This window comes from Lytechinus variegatus, chromosome 3 (genome assembly GCF_018143015.1).
Source record: "Lytechinus variegatus isolate NC3 chromosome 3, Lvar_3.0, whole genome shotgun sequence".
Classification (NCBI taxonomy): domain Eukaryota; kingdom Metazoa; phylum Echinodermata; class Echinoidea; order Temnopleuroida; family Toxopneustidae; genus Lytechinus; species Lytechinus variegatus.
In genome coordinates, this window is record NC_054742.1 from 52,184,209 (window position 1) to 52,197,887 (window position 13,679).

Below are 13,679 nucleotides of genomic sequence, written 5' to 3' on the forward strand. Positions count from 1 at the left end.
CCAGATAAAATCTTTATAAAATGAAACACTGTGAAGGAAGGGGTACGGTGAAGAAGATATATTTATGTACAAGACAAGTAATAAGGGACAGGAATCTTTTAACAATAATGATTAAAAAAAAACACTTGAAGATACATGTCTCTAATTTGAAAGGCCAACCACCTTTAGGGCAAGGGAACTTTTCACATGTGAATAACAGCACACATGGGAAAAAGTGAAAAGGGCTTTTAAGAAATATCCCATGGGATGTGGGCTTATTTGGATAGCAAATAATTGATTTAATCCGTGATATTGCAAGTAATATGAAGTTATGAACAATCAGTATGGCATGCACGGCCTCCATTCCATCCCAACTCTTAGGTACTCTCTGAAGAATCTACTATACATTACAATCTCGGCATACATACTATGTTGAGCTCTACTTCTTTCTACTATCATTGTTGACACGTATGCTTTTACATGAATTTCAAAGTCCTTGGAATAAAAATACATTCACAGCAAGAGCAAGTGATACATTGTCGGGTCATACCACCACACATTTCCTTCCAAAATTACTTGCACCAGAGCTGCTCCCTAAATTTTATCTATGACTCATGAATGTATTATAGTTATACCCTTTACTTTAATCAAGTTGGATTGGAGGGGGGTAGGGTCCACTGAAAACGTTTGACATTGAATTCGGAACAAGTAAAAGCATGTGACATATATGCACACTGTAGGCCTATAGGCCTACTCCAAGTCCTTGATTGGAAAATGAAAGTAGTTTCAAGGTTCCTGGAAATATTATGGCAGAAGACAGGAAGACAGGGTTGAAGTGGTTGGATTAGTCTAGACAATGACCTACAATTAAGCATTATTATGACATTGTGATAACAGTCTTCATTCAATACCATTTCCTACCAAGCCCCCCCCCATTTCTTTTTCTTCTTCCATACATGTACATACATCAAACTCCATAGATTTAATTCATGTTGATCATCCAGGTCTGTTTCTTTTAAATGAGAAATGTAATTTTATTTGATATTTTCCAATGAATGATGCAGCATCACTCTGATAGCAGTAAACTCAAAGAAACAAATTAAAAGTGCGATAGAAAAGATTGGTTTGCTATGAAAAGCATTTATTCTGGCAAAATGTGATTACAAGATAGTTCACGAACCACGAATCTTGCCTAATATCACGATCGATAAATTATGAAATATGATAATTGACCTTCCTCACATGTGGTTTTACGTAATGGTTATTTGTACCAAGTGTAAACACAAATGATGCAGAAATAAAGAAATGAGAGCAATTTACACAATTTCACACAATGGTGAAATTCACTGCGTGGAATGCTGATAAGCTTGAAAGCTCTTTAAACTACCGGGTATTCTTTTATTTTTCATGTAAGAACATAGATCTATCTGTCCCAGGATTTGGGGAAAGATGCAAAATCTGTGGGATTTTCCATGAGTATTTCATCTTTCAATCTTCGAAGTAATTAATCAAAACCTGAAAAATCATACTGGAATGTTTCTCACCATAAGATAGGATGAATACTATAATCTGGCATATAGAAATTCATATTGTAGAGCTAAATTTTGATTAAACAGGGACACCAGACATGCCATGGTAAGCTCAACGCCTGAATGAGCTTAATAATTATCTTTACACCCAATCCCTTGGCCTTTTAAATAGTCCTTACCACTTCTTGGGTTTTGGACAGATATCACAAAGATCTGTCAATGGCAAAGTGAACTCAAATAAAACCAGCTATACATGTAGGTTAATTATTCTTAAAACAGCCAGCCACTGTATCATTAGTGATCATTTCTCATTATTTAAGCTGCCTAGGCTAGAAACATTGCAATCTGCCAGCACATGATCCCCATTAATGGGCAAGACCTTACCAATAATGGCTAACAATAGAGTCAAAGCTCATTCAATATGTGTAATGGCAGGTCAAAAATAGTTACAAGAAAGCTTTCAAGATTAAAAAAAAAATGTTAAAGGCCACGTCCAACTGCGATATGAGTTGAGTAATTGAGTCTCAAAGAAAGACTAAAAAGTGGATGCAAAATAAGCTTTATAAATACATGTACATTCATGTCAATAATGAGAACTTTCCAAGCCTGATCATGAAGGTCCTACCAAACAGCTTCTATCATGGACCTACTAGGTCCATGCTTCTATCAAGTCTATTTTCACATTATCAAACATGTACTGTACTTGTACAAAATCATAAAATTATGTAGGCACAGTTTGCATGGACACATCTCTTTTTATCGGATTTTAATATTCTCATCTATCATCTAAAACCCCTGTTACATCTAGAAAATCTTTGGCCCCGGCTAGGAAAGAATATATGTAAACATCCTAAACAAACCTACGACCACCTTTTAGTGAACCTCGCAGAAACCACCTAAAGAGGTAGTCTCAGGCAGGCCTCAGGCTGGCTCCAGTCCACTGATTTGCAGATGTAAATGCAAACCTACCTCAAACCCATATCGGTCTGTTCACGGCTGTGACAAATCACGTCACAGCGCAAATTTCCAGATAAAGGAAAGAGAGATGAAAAGTGTGACGAACAAGAAGAAGAAAGGGATAAAGGAGAAGAAAGAAGAGGAGAAGAAGAAAAAGGAGAAAACGAAACGCAAGCAAGAAGGAGAATAGGAAGAAGAGGAGGAAGGAGAACGTCGGTACAATAATCACCAACCTACAATACATCCAAAAAGCTAGATGAGTGATTATACATGTAGGCCTACAGTGATTTGCTTGGGAGACCTATTGTTATTGTATATTTGATTTATAGAGAGAAGATAATAAACCGATAAAAATCATGTTGAAATCAAACAAAAAAAATCATGTCCCATTCTTTCATTTCTGAAGCTCGACATATCCATCCGAGATCCGAATAGGGGAGGAAAAATTATGCGATGTAAACAAGCACATTTACAGACCAGGTCCGTTCGCGAAGCTAATTAGGTGGTCTGTCTTTGACAGATCACCTCTTAATTTCGTCAGAATTTTCTTTATTATTTATTTATTTATTATTTATTTTTCGCAACTATGTTTGTCGCCAACTTTTCTCGAAATTGGCTGAATCAATTTTGCTGATTATTTTGTTATATATAGAGAGTCTATCATAGAGATGGCATACAAATTTTTTCAAGGTCATACGGTCATGATGACGTCACCTACGCGCCATTTTGTAAAATTCTTAATTTGATCATATCTTCATTATCAATTATCAAAAATTAACAATATTTACATCACATTAACTTCAGGTCAAGGGTCAACTGTCAATGTCATCAAAGGTCATGTAAAGGTCATGACGCACACGTACGCGCGCGTCAAAGCTAAAAAAATGCTCCAAATGGCCTATAAAATTTTTTGGGTACGTTTCAGGTCATTTTAAGCATTTCAAAAATTTGCGCGTTAAGGCGTTACGCGCGTTTCCTCGCGTAATGCCTTAACGCAAGCAGAAACACCGTTTTTTTTTTATCATTGCATTGATAACATAATTCTGAGCAATTTGATACCCAATTTAGCTCTCTACGACCAATAATAACGAAATTAACACCCGTTAAACTTTGCAGCACATGTGCGCGCGAGCTCTCACTATAGGCCATATATGGGCAAAAACATGCCTATTTTAAATTCACTGTAGTTTTTTTAATAGTCCATTGACCCCCAATTTTTTTTTCATGTATCGATAGAGTATGAGTTGTAGATTTGATTTCATGTCACCATTGTCCCTCAATTTGACCATGACATCATCAAAATGGCGTCGGAAGTCAAAATATCCATTTTCCTTGTTATGACATCATAATAATCATACAAATTAGGCTCTAACTCCGTGAATATTGGTCAATTTCCGAAATGATGTAGCTTAGGTCTTACTCTTCATGAGTTATTGCCTTTATTTTTCATTTTAATAAACGGATCATCCTGAAAAATTGCAAATAAAAAAGGCATGTCATTTTTCCTCATTTTGCGTGTAATCTCTATGGGACATGACTTTTTCTCAAAACTAGATTCGACATTCCTCTATTTCGTGAGCCATATCTCCATTTTTTCTTGTCAGTTTTCCCTGAGCTTTTAGAATGTTGTAGCTGAGATTCTGAGCTTTCGCAAGTATTCCCTCCATTTTTTGATCAGATGCCGGGATCATGCCCTTATTTCGCTTGCAAAATTGGAATTGTAATTCTCAAATTTGCTTATGCGTTATCTCTATGGGGAATATCGTGGCTCAGTGGATAACGCACTTGACTTGTGTTCTCGGGGGGCGCAGGTTCGATTCCTGGGGTAAACAACATGATTTTTTTTCTTTTTCTTCTTTTACCACCTCGTACATGATCCTTTATGACAATTAAAAGGGATAAAAGTTAAAATTTAGCAAGATAAAACAGATTATATAACTACTTTTTTCATATCACATGTATTTTCATATGTGAGACCCTTTTACAGTGCTTTATCATCTCCCGTCTTTCACAAGTATTCCATCCATAATGAACATTCCGTTGTCATGAAGATTGATCTGCATGAACATGGTAATAGTAATCATGATGGCGAGAATAAGAACAGACCACCTAATTCGTCCGCATGACGAATTAAAATCTAGTTCCTCTTAATTCTCGTCAAGATGGCAACTGGACTAAGGCTGGCCCTGGGCCACCAATTTCAAGAAGTACATGTAACACGGGTCTAAGCCCCCAATTCTCATGCACTTAATGTGAAATGATTGAGAACACTCAAAAGACCTTTTTTTTATTTAATAGTAGTTTTTCTTTCCTTTCTTCGTTTTATCAAATTTACAATATCTACTGAATACCGAAAATGGTATCTTACCGATTTTTTCAAAGATTTCTTGCTGAAACCTGCAAGCTCCATAATGACCTGAAGGCTTGTAAGGGTTCCACAGATAATCTGTTTGAATGGTAAACTTGCAGGGTTTCATGTTGTATCAAAGTACGATACAGGTCAATTTGACATGGAGAAGGGTTTCATGTTGTATCAAAGTAAGATAGAGGTCGATTTGACATGGAGAAGGGTTTCACGTTGTATCAAAGTAAGATAGAGGTCAATAGGTGGTTTCAAACCGCCTCGATCACAAGAATCCCCGTTAAATTACGAGAACTTTTTAAGGCTAAAAAATACTTGTTAATTATTCCTGCATTCATACCACCCTGAAACACATCCTTCGGGATAAGTTCCCGAAGTTACGAGCATGCGCAGTATGGTCTGATAAGCAGGCAAGGCGCGAGATTCAAAATCACTAGCCCAGCAGCCACCCACACCGCCGCGCCCAACGACACGCTGGGCTAAAAGTTCCCGTAATTTGCTTTCACATCGCCAAAATACCTGCGACCTTGGAAAAATCCCCACAAAAGTTCTTGTAATTTCGCCAAGTACCTACTATTTAGCGGGTATTTTCTTTCGGGGAAATTACGCGTAGTTTGTTTTCACATTACCAAAATACCTGGTATATTCTGATCGGGGTAAATTTCCCGATCAGAGAATACCTGGAACTGGCGAACTTCGAGGCGGTCTGAAACCACCTAATTTGACATGGAGAAGGGTTTCTTGTTGTATCAAAGTAAGATATAGGTCAATTTGACATGGAGAAGGGTTTCATGTTGTATCAAAGTAAGATATAGGTCAATTTGACATGGAGAAGGGTTTCATGTTGTATCAAAGTAAGATAGAATTCAATTTGACATGGAGAAGGGTAAACTTGCAGGATTTCTTGTTGTATCAAGGTAGGATAGAGGTCAATTAGACATGGAGATAAGTTTGAATGCTCTCATATCAAGGTAAAACTAGAAAATTGACGTGTCCAAAGGACACAGACACCCCCGCTTAACATGATCAAAAATTCATTCAATATGATTGAACTTTAATAGAGCAGAAACTAATGTGCATCTATATTCTATAATGAACAAATTTAGACCTTTGAACCAATTCGCATAATGCGCTGTGACCTGTGGACTCTTAATTCAAACTATGTAGCCTGTATTTTGCTACCTACACACCCAAAATTTTTAAAATGTATTAAATATTTTTTTAGTTATTGCACAAAAACCAACTTGCATGTTTGATGAGCTGTGACCTTTTGCCTGTGGACTCTGAATTTGAAGTTTGCCTGTATTTTGGTGTCATATACTGACACACCAAAATTTTTTTTAATCCATTTAACATTTTTCATGTTATTGCGCAGAAACCTACTCGCATATTTAATGAGCTGTTACCTTTGACCTATGGACTCCAAATTTGATCTTAGCCTGTATTTTGGTGTCATCTACATACACACCAAAATTTTTGAAAATCCATTAAATATTTTTTGAGTTATTGCGTGGAAATCAATTTGCATATGTAATGAGCTGTGACCTTTGACCTGCAGACTCCGAATTCGAACTTGGCCTATATTTTGGTGTCGTCTACCTACACACCAAATATTTTTTAAATCCATTTAAAATTTTTTGAGTTATTGCGTGGGAACCAATTCGCATATTTATTGAGCTGTGACCTTTGACCTGCGGACTCCGAATTCGAACTAAGCCTGTATTTTGGTGTCATCTACCTACACACTGAGATTTTTAAAAAATCCATTATATATTTTTCAAGTTATTGCGTGGAAACCAAGTGGGGGACGGACGGACGCACAGGGGCAACGCTTAATGCCCCCTCCGGACTTCGTCTGCTGGGGCATAAAAAAAAAACACCTGTCAAATAGATATCTCGATGATCGATCAAGGTTTGTATTGCGATTCAATTTCCCTTATCTTAATCTTTAAACATGACAAAAAAAGTTAACTCACCCATAATCATAAAATAGGGAGGCACTATACATGTATCTAAGAGCACTCATACATGATAGTACAAAACTTTGTTAAACCTTTATACATGTAGATCTACCAGTAAATTTTATTGGTTATCAACTCCAGTGACATACATTTTTCCCCAATAAGATGAGATATTGTGGATATTGACAAAAAACTTTAGATGAGTGAACACTTTCTAAAATGTCAGATAGATTCAGCATTCTCACTAACGCCCTAAAACTAGTTTATTGAAAACTAGTTTGTTGGAAACTAGTTTAACATGTAATGAGAATGGTCAAAGCGGTCTGGAAAGCGATCTTCAAAACCCATTCAGAAAACCACCTTGCGATGTAGTTTTCAAGATCGCTTTGCCTCATTAGACTGGTTTTAGCATGAGGACACAGCGATCTTCGCACATTTCAAGCCCACTACTCCACACACTATATATGGAATGCCTACGCTGCAGTTTCATATTTTGCAGGAAACATGTCACCCCACTGAGATTGTGCCCATAGCAACAAAACTGCTTTACTTGAAGTGGTTTTGAAAACCACTTTCAGGTGATTAAATGGGAACGCTAGCAAAGCTATCTTCTAAACTGGTTTCCTGAAACGGTTTTCAATAAGCCAGTTTTAGAAAGTGTAATGAGAACAGTGTCTTACATCTTGTAAAAATTTATAATGAGCAGAGGAGGGATCATTAAAACATAATTTAAAGGTCAGCTGAATGTACGATCAGATAGTCGCTCCAACAAATATCCCATTAGCAACTGATCCCTAATTATGACAACTATATATCTAGATCAGCTGATGAAAGAGGGGCCAGTAATACAGAGAGAGTTCAGAATAAATGCAACTCAAAAATTCAAATGTAACTTGATTAATGAAATGCATATTTCACGGATTTGTGCTTGATTTTTTAAATTTTGGTTGGGCTTATAAAATGCAATTCTGTCTGCAGCGGCCCATCGTCGAACATGGATAGGTCCAGGAAAGATTTATGATTTGGGTCTTACTGACATCAAAGCATTATGACAGAAGAAGATGAACGCATAATAAAACACATATGATTTCTATATGCTGTATGTACAAGGTGAATTCCATCTCAGCCCCACCCCCTCCTCAAACAAAAATCCACCATTTACATGAAATAGCCAGCTTACCTGGATGGCCTGTCCAACTTTTTTGACCGATGACACAGGTGAAAGGATATTGGCCAGAGAGCCGACCCTGACCAGGGACCGGTTCCGTTTGTTGCCCTGTAGATGGCAAAAATAATACAATACAATTTATATAAATGGATTTTGAATAATGGGCAAGAGGATAAGATTTGGTTCTGCACGTAACTAGGCCATGAACGTGTTGACCCAATGATCAAAATTGAAATACCAATTGTACCAAAATGTTAAGGTCAGGCAATTATTTATAATGCAATCAGTTATTTAGTTCCAGAAAGTTACTTCTGGCTTACATAAATTTCTAAAAATATTACACTGTCCTTCTTATCTAAATTAATATAAGACAAAAAGGACAAAAGTTGTTTCAGTATAAAAGACTCCTGAATCTAGATACTGTACATGTAGCATCAATCCTTTTGGATCTACATGTATGTAATGTTATTTCTAGCTAACTCAGTTTTAAGGTGTCTAGAAATATGCATTGGATTGTCTTTCTTTGATGCAAAAACAAACAAATTCCCAGTCTTGTCATTCATATATAAATCACTTGCTTTCATTTTAAAGCCTACCTCATAAAGGTGTTTGCATAATGCAGGACAATTAAGTCATTAATTCCTAATAGCCCCAAAACTACTAAAACAACATTGACTAAACTTTAAGGTGCATTCATACAAATACATGTATTGAGCCCAAACATATCATGGAATAAAACAATGTTCATTAATTCATCAGATCAAACTTAGTACTTTTTACTAATAAAAATCTTCATTCGTTTGCAGTTTTACCATGGTTCTTTTTTGTACATAACTTTATGTACATGTACCTCTAATCCTCAATTTTGTTATACCATGTTTTCATAACGTCCAAGCTTGCTAGTGAAGGACACCATGTTACATTCATAGTAAATATCATTAGGAAATCTGCCTGGCTCAATTAAGGGTGACTCAATTAAGGCGGATAATTGCCATGGTGCGGTCACAAGGTTACCCTTTTCCAACACCACCGCATCGGAGGGGGCGTGTCCAGTTGTCATGACGATTATCCGCCTTTTTCAGGACAGGCGCTCGTAAAAATAGTGCGGATTATTTTCGGAGTTTGTGAACGCAATTTTTATTGAATTATCCGCATTACTCTTAGGCGGCTAATTGGAGGATGGGTTTATGAAAAGGGTATTGAACATTTTGGTGATATTGAAGTACTTTTACCCGCCACACTACTGATAACAACCACCAATCAACCCCAAATTTATGAGATATTCCTGCACAAAAACAATACCCTGTGGTTAGAAAATAATAGGAAATCCATGTCCCTGTATATTTCCCAACACACGTATTGACGTCGATAACAACATGTGGGTTCACAAGGTTTGTTGATAGCTTTCCTGTTTTGTTGGCTAACCTGATGTCACAGTTCTCATTTCTAATTGATGCTTCTAGCACAGGTACGCATCTACATGTACCTTCAAATAATATGCGTTCATTTGGGAAAACAACAAGACCAACAATTGTAAATTGTGTTTTGAAGAGCACATTGACGTCTACATGCAGTTAACAAAATCACAAAAGTCATGTCTCAGTAGAATGACGTTCTCTGAGGACGTCAAAAGTTCATGACTTATCTGTAAACATAATAATTTTTCAAAATATTATTTGTAAGATTGTCCATTACATCATCAGCTAAAGTTCTTTAAGTTACAATGCGTTTCATATATACATGTAGCTATAGAGTCAACAACATGCTGATTATTGTCCATTATTCTATTGCATTTACAGAGAAGAAAATGTTTACTGATGGGCTGGCAATGAGAATACGATTTCACAGAAACTAAAGTTAGAACCTATTTAACTGCATGCAACAGAATTGAAGATTTTAGGTGAGATATTAGGAAACCTGATCTTTTCTACATGTGTCTCTCAGTTTTATTTTAAAGATATAAAATCATCATCATAAAGACTGTATTTATTAATTACATAGAATACATGTATATTACAACCCACTGCTCTCCTAGCTGGCTTTGATGTATCGCCCAAACTGATAAATGAAATATCGGTCTCTTACAAGCAAACTTTTATCAAGGTGAGCTCTGAAGAATTAAATTATCCTTTCCTACGGTTTGAATGATGTTATCTCAATTTTACCATTTTTTCTAATCCACTTCTGCAATAGAGCCTTCAAAGGGCATGAAAAAGAGCTCATTCAAGGTGAGTTGTATTAAATACTTGCAGATATCCCTTAAGATTGATTATGTCCGGGTGACTTCCTTGAACAGGACGCTGGCTGCAGGTAGGAAGTGGTCTGCGCTAAGTTGGGACCAGACACCGGATTGTTTACAAGATTTTCTCACGTTATCGAATCATTGACTAGCCTCCTAAAACATGGGGAGAATCTGTTCTAAACTTCTACGCACTCTCGGAAGTGGCCCAACTCAATGTTACTCTTCGCATTGAAATTGAATAATATATTTGAAGACCTTAGTCCTTATGTATGTCAAACAGTTGAAAGATATAAAATGTTCACACTTGGCACATAGAAAGATTGGCCAAAAGTGAACATTTGAAAATAGAATCAACCACATGTGTCTGATTTGCATTAAAGGGGAAGTTCACCCTGATAAAAAGTTTATTTTAAAAATAGCAGAAAAAATAATAAAAAATATTGCTGAAGGTTTGAGAAAAATTCATCAAATAATTAAAAAGTTATTAGAATTTCAATTATTTGATTTGTAACGTCATATGCGAGCAGCATTCCTACATAGCGAATGGTAAAAAAAAATCAATGAAATGTCATTTTCTCAGAAAATTGAAAATGGTTTTCACTGTAACTTTGTATATCAATTGACAAATCATTTCATACCCGATCATGAAAAGAAAACAAAATGAAGTCATCAGGAACCATACAAAATTTGAAATTCATACATTTTATATTACATAACACATGGGGCAGCTGCTCGTTTATGACGTCACAAACCCAAAATTTTGAACTCTAATAACTTTCTTACTCTTTAACAGATTTTCCTCAAACCTTCACCAATATTTTTTACTATTTTTTCTGCTATTTTTACAACAAAGTTTTCTTCAGGGTGAACTTCCCCTTTAAGTCCAAAAACTATTAAATCACATGTAATTTCTTCAATTGACGAGTGGATACCATGCGCGACCATGGGGTCTCCAAAAGCACCCTTAACACGTACATGTACATGTATTTTCCATATTCTGAAAATGCACCCCTTAACAAGTATTGGCGTGTGAAAACGTACCCTTAACCTGTATTGGAAACAAATCCATACTCTTGGCACATATTCCCTGAAATGAACCCTAAACAAGTACAGGAATATTTTATTGTTATATCACGGGTCCTTCGGTCCAGTCTGTTTTTCCTTTACACATCATTTGGTTTAGTACGACCCCACCTTCTACACCTCGCGCAAATCGGACTCTAAACGCGTACAGTGTTGGGACAAAAAGGACATCCTTTATAAAAACATTTTAATTTTGTTCTATCATTTATTCCAACTATCACTGAAGTTATCAACAGTCTACTGTGGATCTCTGTAAATTATTTTCCCTGATAGATTGTAGTATAGGTTATATTGCAATCTACTGCTACTGGATTATTTTAAAGCATTTCTCTTAATAGTATTGGCTTTATTCCTTGATATTACACTACGCATCACAAAAAAAATTGACAAGATATGGCAACAGATTTTCCTATTTGAAAACTAACCATGAATGCAAAGCAAAAAAGGAGGTACTGCAGGCCTATATTTAGTCACTCGGTAATTCTTGTCACTAGCACTGTCACTCAGTTGGAGTAATTCTTTTAATTGAGTGAGTACTGAAGACGTATTGCATTTCCTTCCTTTTATTTGTCTATTCATTCACAATTTTTGAAAGGCTAATTATTGGCAGGATCTAGGCAACTGTACGAGATAGCATTCTTTCCTTATAAACCATAATGAGGATGGTTTAGATAATTTGAATGAACTCTAACCTGCATTACAATAAACGTTTTATTCCAATGGATGTACATCATATTGAACTTTGGGAGTGGAAATACAAAACATTAGAAAACACACAAATTATGAAGTCCTCAAATGTTACAAAGTTTAATATTGATATTCCATCTGACTATTAAAATGTGCATAGTGTAGATGATACACAACAGATGTGATGTACCTTAATTCCGACTGTCAAAAGCATAAAAGTTAACTTGATCCATCCATTTAAAGATATTGTTGTGTAATCACCTCAAGGTTACTGATCTGAGTACTTGAGGTAGTGCTTTAAGGGGAGGGGGGAGGGGCTGATGGTTCATAATGTCTTCAAGAAATCTTGGACTGATGAGAACAGGCCTATCAAACTGCAGTACCCTTTGTAACCAATCCTGACTCTTACATCAGCCCACATACATGTAGTATCAATTATTGGTCAATGTGAATTGTTAAAACAGTAATCCTTAGGGTTGGCAGCTCTCCATCAATATGAGGGACTCGGGGATCCGATAATAAACTAAGTAACACGTTTACCATAGTATCATCATACACATGCACAGGCTTATCAGGTTCAATGCTGATTGATTGATTGTATTTCAATCCTGTGTATCTAACGTGTGACTTATACCCTGCATACATGCATGCATATTGTCCCAAGTATTTGTTTGCAATTTTATTTTTTATAAAAGAAGATAAAATATAGAGGTGAATGATTGATGTCGAAAAAAATATCATTCAATCCCCTTAGAAGAAAACTTTGTCCCTTTCATAATCTTCACTCGTGGGGTAGAGAAGTTCACTGCTTAATTTCAGCAAGGAAGTTTTTCCCAGTTCCATTCATACCATGCCAATCACAACCTTTCCTAGCTTCAAAGGGAATATTAAAGTGTGTAGTACCTCACATGGTACATGTCATGTACATACTTAGCCTCCTTGATGAATCGTTTTTAGATAATTCTGAAAACTAAACTTGCAGGGGGTTTTGATGAATGAATTTTGTTCCTTTACAAAGTAAATGTCCATGTATATCACTGAATACACCCTTAAACACCCACCCACAAGACCCTGGATACAATGAGCACTTTCATGGAACTCTGATCACATCTTTTATTCTTTCAATAATAATTTTCTGTGTTTCATAACCAAATTTTGTTGTACATGTATGTGTAGGCCTACTCAGGACTGTATAATTCTTTGGATAAAAAAAGCTTGCAATTTTGATAAGGTTTCAATTTCAAATAGATATCTGCAGGTTGTCCTCGGAAAACTATTTGGGTTACTGTGCTTCATAATCTTTTTGTCAAATACTAAACTTAAATTGTACATGCATACACTGCTATTAACAAATTGCAGATTAAAATAGCATGTTAACAGAGATAATGCACCTTAACCAGCAGATTAAAGAGCTTTTATAAAAAAAAATGTGCTTTAAATAGAAAGATAAACTATTTTAAGTAGAGCAAATTTGCTTGTCTTTCTTTCAAACATGTTTGAAATTCTATAAATTGAGGTCATTGTAATTAAGGGAAACCATCAAAAGTACACTGTCAAATTTATGGGTCAACCAGGCTGGGTTTCCTATAGCTTCATAAGAAACATTGAATAGATATGCCATGTCCCTGATCCATACTTTCTGAGCTGCATTTCTTTTTACCTCCATAGGGCCGTCTGCATCATCCAGAGTTTTCAAATTAGTGCGCTATTT

The 13,679-nt window shown here is 35.9% G+C and overlaps 1 protein-coding gene across 1 annotated transcript in view; it reads right to left on the reverse strand.

Annotated features, from left to right (window-relative positions):
* The window catches only part of LOC121411318 (rho guanine nucleotide exchange factor 3-like), a 52,140-nt gene that overhangs the window by 21,442 nt on the left and 17,019 nt on the right, over positions 1–13,679 (reverse strand). Inside the window, exon 7 of the mRNA XM_041603980.1 lies at positions 7,969–8,064. Coding sequence (XP_041459914.1) covers positions 7,969–8,064 — 96 coding nt within the window. The remainder of the gene's footprint in view (positions 1–7,968; positions 8,065–13,679) is intronic.